Source organism: Synchiropus splendidus, chromosome 11, assembly GCF_027744825.2.
Source record: "Synchiropus splendidus isolate RoL2022-P1 chromosome 11, RoL_Sspl_1.0, whole genome shotgun sequence".
Classification (NCBI taxonomy): Eukaryota; Metazoa; Chordata; class Actinopteri; order Syngnathiformes; family Callionymidae; genus Synchiropus; species Synchiropus splendidus.
This window is the reverse complement of record NC_071344.1, coordinates 10989405-11002930: the sequence shown is the minus strand read 5'-3', so window position 1 is coordinate 11002930 and position 13526 is coordinate 10989405. Positions and strand designations below refer to the sequence as shown.

General features: G+C 42.5%; 1 protein-coding gene across 8 annotated transcripts in view; it reads right to left on the bottom strand.

Moving 5' to 3' along the window:
* Positions 1-4272: 4272 nt before the first annotated feature.
* si:dkey-237h12.3 (teneurin-3) overlaps positions 4273-13526 on the bottom strand; it is a 266708-nt gene continuing 257454 nt past the window's right edge. For all 8 annotated transcript variants that reach the window (XM_053878277.1, XM_053878279.1, XM_053878278.1 and 5 more), the window contains 5 exons: positions 13185-13420; positions 11404-11700; positions 7180-8791; positions 6368-6498; positions 4273-5897 (listed from right to left, as the gene is read on the bottom strand). In XM_053878277.1, coding sequence (XP_053734252.1) covers positions 5145-5897; positions 6368-6498; positions 7180-8791; positions 11404-11700; positions 13185-13420 — 3029 coding nt within the window. In that variant the 3' untranslated portion in view covers positions 4273-5144. The remainder of the gene's footprint in view (positions 5898-6367; positions 6499-7179; positions 8792-11403; positions 11701-13184; positions 13421-13526) is intronic.

Here is a 13526-nt window from a genome sequence, read left to right as displayed (position 1 = left end):
CCGTGGGCCATGTACAGTTCACGTGAATCGCTGCACCACTACGTCACATGGATTGACCAATTTCTAACCTTCTATGTAAATTGACCATAAATCTGCTTAATTTAGAGAAACAAATTTTTATTTACTACGTCAACACAAAACAAATAAATAAAAACAACAAAATCAACTTTGCTTGTAATGGTTTTCTGGAATTGATATCGGCTGGATTTTTCATGTTTATTTGTAACGACCGTCCTTGCATGATTTCTTAGTGGGACATGCACGTGATAAAATGACTCATTTATCAGCATGTTTTGGTCAGTCCACATTAATAATCACTTCTGAAGCATTATCTTATCTGGCAAATGTTTATTCAGGCAATCAATGTGTGTTTATTGTGAGTCATTCTTGAAAAATCTCTGCGCTGCATGTTTTTCTAACATCCTGCAGCCCTGCATTGCAGACTTGCCTCTGTGCGTCTACCAGGCCGCTACGTGTCCCAGCTGAATTATGAAACTCTCTAATGTTGTGATTGCATGATGCTTGTGTTCGTGTTTGATGTCGGAGCAAAGTCGCTCCGTCTCTTTTATCCGACTTTGAAGCCTCACTGCACTGCTGCCGCCCTGGCTCCAGCCACTGCAGTCGCTATGTGATACTGCAGCGACGACATCGCTTTATTATCACTGCTTATCAATTCCATTTGATGTCTCCTTAAATTAACCTGGAATGAAGGTCTTTTTTTTTACTCCCTGAGTCTTGTATATCAAAACTAGTGATTGCTTCGAGTTGAGCAGCAAAGGCAGCAACTGTGTGTTTTAAGAGGGTGTAAGAGTGATGGCTGCTGATGTAATGAGAGCACTTCTTATGGTGACATGTTGAGAGAGATGCTTCTCTGAACTATATGCACTTTCCACCACAAGGGAGCAGAACTTTTAAGAGCATGAACGATTTGAATATTTCATGTGTCTAAGTCCAAAGGGCATAGCCGGGGTTTGGAGAGTCTGAGAGTAGGTATATCAAAACAAATGTGCCTTTATTAAAGGTCCATTGTAATTCATTCTAAAAGAATGATGGAAAAACAGAACAGTAATAATGAGACATTTTAGGAACGGCGCTGCTGTTGAAGAGCTCTGAAGGATTTGGACGAGAACTTTGAAAGGCGTGTGTGTCGACTGCAGCTTTGTTGAGCTCTATATATCATCAAACGTTTTCTCTCTTCCCGTCTAATTTCTAAGACCTTATAAAGAATTTGTAGGATGCCGGCACAGCGGAGAGGAGGTCAAAAACAATGGCATGAAACAACCTCTGAGCAGAGAATACGCCGCTCCCATTTGATTTGAAATGCCGTTTGAAGTTTGCCATGAAAAAGGAATGGCTTTCATATGAAGGGTTTGTTTTCTGAGCTGCTCATCAAGAACTTTGCAAGGCTTTGGCAAATAACAGTTTACATGCGCACCATGAGTTGGCTATACAAAGTGGGTCAGTATTGCTGATGTATGACTCTTAAACGTTCGAGAAAGTGTTCAGTTCTTTTTATACATCTGCAGTATGAATGTTACAGTTAGCAGTTGACTTCCTGACAGGTAATTTGCTGCTATAAAAATATGCCTTTACCCTGGTTAGTATGAACTTCGCTTCATATTTTGGTATTGTTTTTGTAAGCATAGGGTGGACGAGGGATGGACAAGAAAACAAAAGTTCCGTTGTAAATGTTTACTGCATGTGGAGAGCTTGCTGGAACCTGGCCGCAGTGGCCCATCTTGAAAAACAAACTTCATCCTCTGAGGAAACACAATAACCTGTCCTTTTCTTTCACAACTATAAACACATGCCCTCATCTCTCTGGAAAAGAAAGAGAAAAAAGTGCTTTATTTTTATAACTCCATATTGTAAATTACACAGATACAGCATCTTCTTATATTCTGCTCCTTTCTGTTATATGTTGACTTGGTGTTTCATGCTGTTAGCTCCGAGAGTCGCAACATTTTTCCATCATTTGTTGTTTCACAAATAAGACAAAGTTGCAGTGAATAGCTTGTCAAGAATCTTCTATGTTAATTGAATTGAATTGACTGGTTGAATGGGACTAAAAACACCTTCATTCAAGCCAATGTGTGTAATCTGACGTAGTCCATATTTAGATTGATCGGTCAAAATATGGACATCTATCATAGCCAATGCCAAGTTGAACATTCTTGGCGGCTCAGACAAAATTCGTTCTCATGGAACAGTCTTTCATTGGCTTTCTTCGAATTCGGTGACTTCATGGATTGTGATATTCATCACTCTCCCATTTCAGCTCGTACATTATCCCTCATCATTGACTGCATCGAGACAAAATAGCAAGTTGGGGTCACACCTTTGATTAGGGAACATTTAATATTATATTTATTTAATATAAAGCAGTAATCACTGACCATGAAGTATTCATTAATGTATTGATAAGACTGACAGACATAACCATAAATAAGTAATTAGTTTATTCATAGTTAATATGTGCTCCACAATCTAAAGTGTTACTCAAGTTGGACTTGAACACTGAATCTTTGATATTGACGCACAATGGAGGGTGGTTCCCTCTTGCAGGCTATAAAAAATGGCCGGATTTGGCCCTTGAGCCTTGAGTTTGACACATGTCTGATACATTGGTCATGATGCCGTGCCGTACAACTTGGGGCTCAATGATCAGCTCCTGACATATTTACCGTGACCAATGAAAAATAACAGTTTTGATATTTTTAAATTATTCATTCAAATATTTTGGCGACTCTCTTGTTGCTCTTGTGAGTACTGTCAAGTGCTGCTGTTTATTACAATGAGAAAGGTTGCTTTAATGTCTTCTGAATGAATGGAGGCCATTTCAAATGCAGTTCACAGCGAAGGGCAATACCTCTTACTTACTGTAGGGGGAACCCTAGAGGTTATGAACGCAGGTTGGTTGGCTCAACTGACTTTGTAAATGGAGCTGCAACAGTTTCTGCATGGGTGCACAGTGAATGTGTTTTAAATATGCATGAAACTTTTTGATATATTTGGGAAGAGTGAGGTCATGAATAACCAACCACACTTGAGTGTTTATTTCCAAAAGTCTCACTGTCATCACATCCCATATTATCTCTATTATTTATATCACAAACATCCCGCCATCAGTGTTTTCCCCCCGTTGTCAAATGACACACTAAATAACCACTGTTCATTGCAAAACGCGAGGTGTTTTCGATCCATTTGAGTTCTCATCCGTCAAGAACATGCATGTGCGCTATATTTGGCGCCACTGTAACCGTGTTTGTGTGAGATGGCTTCATGAAATATTTGTGTTGATGAAATATTCATCAGACAGGAAGGCAGGTCAAAAGGCATTATGCCCGATAAACATTAAATTTAGTGGAAATAACAGTCGACTTCATGTTATTGATACATCACCACTCGTAAATGCTCTTCATCACATGGATCCCTCATCTGACAACTTTCACATGGCAAAGAAAAACAAAGGGAGGTGCTGATCTCACAGGCCCGTTGTGCTTGTCTGTTTTCAGACTTGGATAATGTTGACAGGTCAGAGTGCCCTTGATCCAAACATGAAAATGTTTCGTTTGATAGGCGAGTCCTAATTCAACAATGACTGCTGCTGTGGGTGGTCTGATGTTGACTTGTATTTTTACTTGGTGGTGAGCTGATGGTTAACTATTGTGTGCTGGTCATATTTACCCAGGAGGTTTTTCTTGCTGCTTGTCTGTCGGTGCATTTGTTTGCAAAAAGTAAGTAAAGCACTGTTACTAGCAGTTATTGTTGATAACTGTGCTGAAAATGGAACTGTAACCCTAAGATTAAAATTTGTGTGAGTTAAGTTTTTGAAGGAATTGGGGGCAGTTCGGATCAGAGCTAACAAGAAACACCATTTACAACTGAGTCACTTAAATCAATTGACTTAGATGTGCTTGCCGTGACAAAATTCTAGTATGTTTTGTGATTTTATCAAGCTAGCATCACTGTTTGGCATGAGCTAACAGGTTAATGCTTTCACCTGTGTGATCCTAGTTCAATTGCTGGTAGGGATTATTTATCTTTGCGTTGTGATCCCACAACTTGTTTTTCACATACATTCACATTCTGCACGTGAGAAGTGCTCATTGGCTTATGTGCCCAATGTGAACCAATTGCTCCAACTTCCATCTTTCTCTCTTCAACAAATCTAATTTCATCTCACTACCTAGTGTCAGAATGTTAAATTAAGTTTGGCTACTTGCATACAATATTGTCATTTTTCTCATGAAAAAAATGCATCACAATTAAATCAATCAATCAGCTGGACTTTATTTGTTATGTAGAAACACAACATAAATTACTGGTAGTTTGACTAGTACAGACATTGATTCAGTTTCAATAGAAAACAAAACAAAAAAAGCCATAAAACTCTTTCATAATTTACAAAACATGGTGTCCCTGTGCTATCAAAGACACGTCGGTGTCTTTCACCCCCGAACAGAGTTCATCATTCTTTCACAATCTTTATTCTCACAATGAATACTGGATATTTAAACATGAAAACTGTTTATTTTTTAGTTTTAAAGCATCTCATACAGAAAGAAAGACATTTGGATGTATACAGTGCTAAATCTGGCATACGTAGTGGCTGTTTGGTGAGGATATCGCTAACATCAGAATGACTTCATCCTAAAAACACACATTTGCTCAGTACACTGCGGTTTCCACGTGAGCTCTGTACCATAGAAGTGCAGAAATGCAAAAATGTAAACATTACCATTGCTCATGTACTATCTGTTCAGTCAGAAGTTGAGTAAAACATAGGAACAAAAAGAGAAATAAAACAAAACACCTAAATAGGCTCACGGTGTCCCCAAACACACAACAGTTCCTCTGCCTCAGAGTCTTGTGCTACAGAGGAATTGACCTGTAATTGCCATGTTAAGGCTCGGTGTACTTGTACATTTACTCTGTAGTCCCGAGTCACAATGCACAGCATTGCTTTTGACCCCGTTATTGTTTTCGTTCTTTTCCCGTTTTTTTTTTTTCTCTTTTTTGTTAACAAAAGCACATCAACACTCATGGTACATGTCAGCAACCTTGATTAGCGCTGCTTGTGTGTCCTTTTTCGTCTCTACCAAAAAATAGTCTCTTTGGCAGAAAATGCAGCTCTCGTATTGTTACCTCTTACCGATTTCACTTTGCCGAAGAAAGTGAATGTTGTTAGAACTGTCCGCTAGTTCCGGGTACTGCTCGATGGACAGCACGTAGTATCCGTCATAGCCCAGGACTTTGCCACTGCTCAGAAGCTGCCTCTTCTCCCCCTCTGTCCAAGGACGCACCCCCTCCTCACCGTCTCGCACCCGCTGCTGTTCTCTTGCCCAAGCGCCTGCCAATGCACGCTGCCGTGCTAGCTCCACAACTCGCGCTTTCTCCTCGTCCACCGTCGATCCGTATCGGATGTGAAGAGCGAGGGCTCCGGCGCGGATTTCTACATCAGCGAAGCGGCGAGTACGACTGTCCATGACTGTGGTGGACTGGGACACGGTCACGTTGACGCCGTTCTCGAGAGTTTTGTGTCCACTGGTGAGGTGCAGCGCGGCAAGGTCGGCGTCCGGAAGTCCGGGCTTGACAAAGTAGTGCGTGTCTCGTCCTTCTATGGTAAAGTGAAGGTCTTCCAGATAAAAGGCGTTGTTGAGGATTGTCGCAACCTTGATGCAGTCCTCACTTGCCACGTTGAGTGTGTGAGTGTGGATGCTGCCTTTGTATATTGCGAACATTACCGCTCGCCCGATGGGAGACATTGCCGCTGAGAACCACAGCCAAGACTTTTCACCTCTGCGACCTCTTCTCAGATGGACCTCTGGCAGCCGCTCGAATGACAGGAGAGAGTGCGCTTGTCTGGTTACTTCCTGCTGGACCCCAGAGATAGACTGTAGGAGAAGTGCAGTGAAACGTTAACGCCTTAACATGGCAGAACCTGACTCTCCAGGCCATTTAGAAACAGCTACTGCTCTGCTTCAAAGAGTTGCTCATCCTCGACTAAGATAATGGTGTTTTCAAGCTGTGTTCTGGGGCCAAGGCCTGATAAATCCTCCATGACAATTTCACTGCGACACGTTTTGTGTCAAGACTTTGGACCTGCACCACATTTCTGCGATGCATGGGAAGCTAGTGACTTGTTAAATGTCACAGATTTTAACAGTAAGATAGCAGAAAGGAGACTCTTTATGCATAATATTATGCAAATCTGACCAATTAAAAAGGTCATTCTGTAAAATTACACAGAAATCCCATTAAAAGACTTCAAACTACTGATGATAAACAAAACTATTGTCTTAGCTTAACAACCGCTGGCAGCTGGAGAGGCATAAAAATTTAATACGTATGAATGTCAACCCACCGGCAGATCATCCCACAACTGGCTCTTCCTTAGCTCGTAAGACGGCATGCTCAAGTCGAACTTTGGCACCGGAAAACCAGGGATGGTGTTATGCAGATGGAAGCCGAAGGTAACCAGCCAGCTGTTGACGTCTGTCAAACACATTTCAAAATGGAGGATTATAGATCCACATGTTTTTCAATTCTTTCCGGACTGCACATGCAGAACGCCACGTTTGTTGTGCCAGGCTTCTACAACCACAGAGGGCAGGTGAACAGATGGTCTTCAAAGATAAATCGACCTGAACTCTATTTCTCTTCTTCGACAGCTCATCTATCGTGTTCATTACACAATCCTCAACAAATAAGTGACACTCCTCACAATAATGGACTTTTAAAAAATATTAAAACAGCTGTATACAACAAGGATCTGGGGTTGAAATGGTAGTGAATGTTGGCGTACTCTGCTCTGCTCACAAGAGCTAGAAACCTATAAATCTAATGTCACACACAGAAGATGATGAAGACACGCTTCAGTCTGTTCTTGGTGTATGACACCTCAACTCGACACTTATTATCATTTCCTGCTTATCAAAGGTTACTCAGCAGGTACAGGCAGTGTGACTTCCTGGTTCATCATCCGTCACCCATTACTGTGAATAGCAGGACTTCTCGAAACCACCGCTTTCACCTTCACTTGTAAAAAGAATTCTCGATGGACACATGAACTCATTACCAACCCTCAGTAGGCAATCTACCCTTATTCACCTGGAAAAGTAGAATATGAATTTCACTGTTGTAAGGCAATGGAATGATTTAAAAAAAATGTCTCACCTGCAACATACTCTCTGACCTCGTGGACTTTGCTGATGGGATTATTATTCCGGAACATGTATAGATTAAAAGGCGCCGGTTCTTTGCCAACAGATTTCCAAACAGATATATCTGGAATTGTCCACCTGCCTGACATTATATCATAATCTTTCTCTCCAAAGTGAAGCAGTTTGGTGAGGGAGTCGTACAGCCCTCCGTGAAACCCCACCACCAACTGAAAGTCTGGGTTTGAGTCAAAGTAGACCTCGCCGTATGCCGTGTACTGGAGCTGTTTTACAAGAAGGCCGTTGCTGGTGAAGACCGCTAAAGGCGTGCCAGTGTTGTCACAGGCGATGTAGAATTCCTCACCGCTGCTGATCTCCATGGCAAATACGTGACCTTGGAGATCGTAGTAGAAGGAGGTAATCTCAGAGCTGGAGTGGTTATACACGTGAGTGATCCGGGCGGGGTAGCTCAGGTCGGCGTAGAAGTACTGTAGGTGTTGTCCCAAACTGGTTTTGGAGGAGACTCTGCGACCAAGACCATCATACCGGTACTGGATTGTCCAGCCACTGCTCTTGCTGTAGACCCGGACTAATAGGCCTTTTGAGTTGTACTCAAAGATTTCAGCTCCTCGCTGACGGAGAAAGCCGTCTTCATCCATTCTGTACTGGATGTCTCCCAGGCGGGTAATGCGGTCCCTCAGGTCATAGCGCAGAGGAAGGAGTCTGGCGCTGTTGCCCGCGTTCAGCAGGTGCAGGTTTCCATTCAGGTCATATGTGTAACGCCACATCACCTTTTCATTTAAGTACACGGTCTGGAGTTGACCATCTACGTCGTATTCATAGCTGTACTTTGTGGTGTTGGCAAAGGGGCCAATCTTGATCTCACGTTTGACGACCCGGCCGACGTCATCGTACTGGAAGGTGATCCAATACATCAGCGAGCGGAATATCTCATATTGGATCTCCTTGATGCGTCCATGAGCATCAAAGTGCTTGGTGTAGGTCATGACCGCCGTGGAAATGATCTGATTTATGTCATAATAAATCACGCCAAATTTCCCAAACTGCTCAATTTTGCCCGAGATGTCATCAAACTGGTAAAGGTCGATGGGAAGTGGGGTTTCATTGATGACGCCCTGCACACTCGTTACCCGTAGGCTGTTGTCGTAGGTGTAGTCGAATCTTGCGTTGACCATTCCGTCCTCGCTGAAGCGGAAAATCTGCCGGTCCACTAATGGACCCACCTGCCGGTAACGTATGGAGCAAATGAAACCTTCATTTTGCAAGTTGACTGTTTTCAGGACCCCAGCTGTTTCATCGTAGGTGAAGCTGACTCTGGTGCTGTCATAAAGGATCTCGGAGAGTTTGTTCTGACGCCGGTATCTGTAGAGTATTCTCCGTCCAGTGCCGAGGTGTGCTATTCTCAATAGAAGACCATCTTCACTGTAGTCCACTGCTACTGACGCGTTGCTCTCTGGAGGGTGGTACAGGTTACGGTAGTAGCCCACAGACCGGACTGTTTGCATGGTGTAACGTGCTACGCTTGGCATTGTGACGGCAGACAAGCGGTCCAGGGAGTCGAAATCAAATATGTACTGTCGTTGACTGTGGAGCAGGAGAACCATGGACTGAGGAGAGAACACAAGCATCCATGCTACATTAGTAATGGGTACAAAACAGAGTACTATTACATACAGGAAGAGGCAAGGGGACTGTGACTGGAGGTGCCTTGGCGGGCGGGCGGTATGTTGTGTTGCTCTTATATTTTACTTCACCTTCACCAAATACAAACTGCAACCGTGACCTATTTAGAACATCTCTGTACCATTTCATATCAATCTATTGGGTGCCTAGTTTTTTCACCGGCTATAACATGAGAAATTGATTCAAGATGAGGAGTAAAATATTGGATGTTAAGCCAACCCCAAAATTAATCTGCCATCCTCTCCTCTCCATGCTTCAATAAACAATGCATTTTCTCTATTTTGGTGGCAAGCAGACTTTGGTTTGACAACAGAGAGCAACTCACTACTCTCAAAAAAAGTGTTAACATGTATTCACTTATTCACAACAGCTAAAACTGCTTAGTCACACCCATCCGCTCCCTAACCACATACCAGTGTAAATCTGCTAGCCAGTTTCTGATTCTGCAGGAATACAACTTCTCATGTGAATGCTAGACAATTTAATTATACATGTCAAGAACTCCTTTTTAATTCTGGGTAAGAATACCACTCATCGCAAGCTGTTATTTGTCCATTTCGTTCTTTCAGATTCTCGCAATTTTTATTTCAACCAATCATTAACAGCTAAGTGTGGCTCAAAACCTGCAATATTTTTTGAGCTCCAAATGCCTTAAATATCACTTCTGTGTTTCCTGACAGTATTTAAAAAAAGCCTCATCACATTGGCTCTGCTCCCAGAACTGGGACCAAACTAGTCCTTTTTTTTTCCCCTTCAAAAGGCAGAAGTGTGTTCTCGCACAGAGAAGCAGATTAATTAACTGCCAGTTAATGTAGTTTGGAGTGGAGTCTGTCTTGCAAAGGTTTACCAGCGTCTCTGTTAAAATGTCATGCCCAGTCATCCGCAGACACACTGAGGCTCCCTGTGCTCCCTCAGCTCCTCGTGTTCCTTCTGTCAGAGCGTTGACATGGTCTCTGCAGGTCACGCAAGCATTGGACCAGGTCTTAGTGCGGCGTCTTTGTGCAGTTTCCACAATGCAGACCATTAAATTTAAAGAGTAATCATTTAAAGATGAGATGTCAGCGAAGGAAGGAACGCTGAGGAATCACTGGAGAACTTTGTACTTTTCAGAAAGAGCATACAGGCTCACAGTATTGGTAACTACCCTTGATTTTCTTTATGACCTTGTGGTGTGTATGTGGCCCCCACTGCTGTACCTGGTTGGCTATTGAGTTTTACTCCTTAGTTATGTTGCAGTCAGCCGTGTTGAGATGCCATTTGATTCATGTATTATTCCCATTCCAGATAATATTTGAATAACAAAGGACAGTAATTATCTTTCCTTTGGTAACTTTTTATATTCTTTTGTTCGGCAAATCATGCACATCACATATAAATCCTGAAAATAAGGTGAATCCTACTGCGGTATAGTTTGAATATATAACCATGGAACTTCTTAAACAGCCCAATATATTGCATCACAAAACTAATACTACAGTCTGTAGCACAACTGTAATACATGTAATGCATGTAGTATTACGTACTACCTAAAACATGATACAGCATTTCGTGTCAATGTGACATTACTGTTATGGTACAGCCATGTTTGTTTTTTTTATTTTACTGCCTTAGAAACTTAATTGGTCTACGTAACCAAAACCATGGGAAAATTTGACTGACGGCAACCTCAGTGGTATTTGGATTTAAGAAGTGCAGGGCAAGTCAGTGGGCAGCACTCTTGAGTTAGCCATCGGCATTTTGCTTTTTTAACTGGTGTTTGTAGATAAATATTGAAAAGTTGAGGATTATTTTTAGTTTGTGAGCAAAGTCCCCGCAACCCTGAACAGTACTAGCAGTGGTAGCTGAAGATGTATGTATGATGCCATTTAGAAACAGATACAATACATGTACAGTATGTTGGCAGCGATGTTGCCAGTGTGAATGTTCCATACTGGCCACGTTTTTAAGCTCTGAATATGATCTCTGGACGAACACACCAATTTTTTTTTTATCAAAGGCAAGGTGTTAAACAGTCCTACACTCCTTACTGGTACATTGAGATCCAGTAGTGTATCTAAGAAATTGCATTTGGAGCGTATCCAGCCAACTGAGCTCAGAAAAAAAGAAAAGAAAGTGCCACTTTTAATATTCTTGCTCTGGATATGAGTATTAAATTCAATGTTCAGAGGAGCGTGAGGCCCAGCTACATTTGCACTCGCTCCCTTGTTCCATGTTCGCGTGGACTGAATTTGGGTTATTGGATGGACACTCTGACAGTGTGTGAGCTCCCTGCTGCTTCCCCTAGTTAGAGACCATTTTATTTTGAATTTTAAATGAAGCCTTTTTGAGTGTATTTGAGATTTAATACCTTTAGCACAGGCTAAAACCTGGAATTATTGTTGTTTTGGCATCATCTGTACTTCAGGACTTCAGCAGTTGAAAGTGAAGGTTTTCAGTTGTTCCCCACTTCAGTCGACTGACTCACCCGAGGACCACGTGATCCAGACTTAACAAGCGGCTGGTGATACATTTAGATTCCGTGATTATAATCTCTCACCTGCTCCAGGTAGGTGTAACTCCATATCTTCCCATCAGCGAACACACGGGACACCAGACGGCCTTGGCCGTCATACTCCAGTCTCTCTGTAGTTGGACCTCTCTGCAAGGCGCTGATGAGCCCGCTGCTGGTTCTGCTCACATTCACCGGCAGCAGCTTGCTGCTGGGCAGCCACAGCACCGGGTGGCCTGCTGTGTCGTATATAATTTTTAAGAGGAACTTCCTGTGGTCGTCGTAAATCTTCTCCGTCCTCAGGGTGCGATCATAATCAACCGAGAGAATGTTGCGTCCATTTACCTGCGTGAAGATAAAAAAACGGTACAATTAGCCAATAATTATTGGAAAGCGCTTAAAAATAATGAAGCTAATCCCTCTACACGAGAACGTCTGGAAGGCCATTGATTTGGACTTCAAAGCCGTCCTCGTGTTCAGGTCTTTTTCCGCTGTCGTTGTCAGAGAGAGATTTACGTCGGCTTCATGAGGATCATTAAACTGAGAGACACTCTGGCGATTGTTCAGGTGCACTTAAATCTCCACCTCACAGGCTAAAATGACTGAGGCATAGCTGCCCAACCAACCTCGTCCAGTATCCTAAATCATGAACGTTGGAGTCGCTTTTATAGAGGACTCGCGACACAAAGAGACCCGACCAGAACAAGAATTTAAATGAGACCTTTTACTGTATGTCAGGAAGTGGAAGTGGATTTAATGCATGAATTCAACCGCTGGGATATTTTGGCAGGCTTTTATTGTAATTACATTTCTATATTTTAATAGAAACTATGCACTGCACTGACTTCACACACAGCTGAACTGAAAGTTCTTTAGGATCAACAGACACTGAAATGTAGTTTGAGTTACTCAGAACTATCGCTCTGTTGGGAGTTCATCTGTGCCATTTGGTGAACTATCTGTCAGGTCAGAACATGTAGACAAGCTGCCATGTATTGGCTACGGAATTCATTTCTGTTTTTGTCCTCCGGCGATTATTGATTATAAGGATGTTGGTAAATTTCCATGTTTACAGTAATTTATGAACACTACCCACATACATACATGTATTTCAGAAAGTGGCAAAACACAGCAAGACTTTTTGCAAATGACCTTGTCAGATTACTTCAAGCAACAATGAGCAGCTACACATTTTCCCATTTATATATTTATACATATCAGGGATTTCTGTACTGAGCTAACACTTGTGCTTCCATTAACCTGATTTTGTTAACAATGCTGCCAAAAGGAAGGAGAGAACTAACCAACTTTCACAGATCTTGCTTTTATCTCAATTTGTACTTCACAAATTATGGAAATATCTGTGAGTCCTGGTGGGTTTGTACTTGCTTACTTGGAGTTCCACAGAGATCGGAGGGATATGAGCTCAACCAGCGCAAGGCATGTCAAACCACCGTAATTGCCATATCACATTCTGTATGTATTATGGAAGTAAGAAAGGTAAAAAGGGACTCGGACTGAAGCGATCTTTACCGTGTATGATTTCCTTTTTCCTTTGCTTGCAATTTTAACAAACTTTGTTTCTTTTGAAACAACATGCTATAAGCCGAAAAGCTAACCAGCACATATTCACAGGGAAAGATGGAAAATGGACCTAGAAACAACCAGAACTTGCACTGGGAAAACTGAATTCCCCGGCACAAGTTTTGCGTCAGCTGAGATATACGGTGTCATTACCACGGTAAACCACCACCATAAATCCTCCATACTGATGGAGGACTCAGGGTGACGGTTTTAATGAGAGCGTCGAGAGACCTGGTGAGACGTACCCTTAGCTTGCGCCCGAAGACGATAACCTTCCCTCTCGCTTGTTCCTTGCGGAAGCGCCACTCCACCAGGTTCTGCCCGCTCTCTCCTGGCAGGCTCATGTTGCGTCGGGCAACAGTGGGGTTGGCAGCACCGGCCAGGATGTGTGGCTCTGTCTGGTAGTGGGTGTCCATCCCGTTTGCGTAGGTGATCCGAAGTGAGTTGTCGAACCCGACTTGAAAACTGCTTTTACATTGGTCTGTTGGTAGTTAAGAAAGATAGACAAGAAGAACCTTTGTTTGTCACATGGGTAAGAAATTAGACCATCGCAGCAGCAACCAGACAGTGCTCAGTGAACTAAAGGT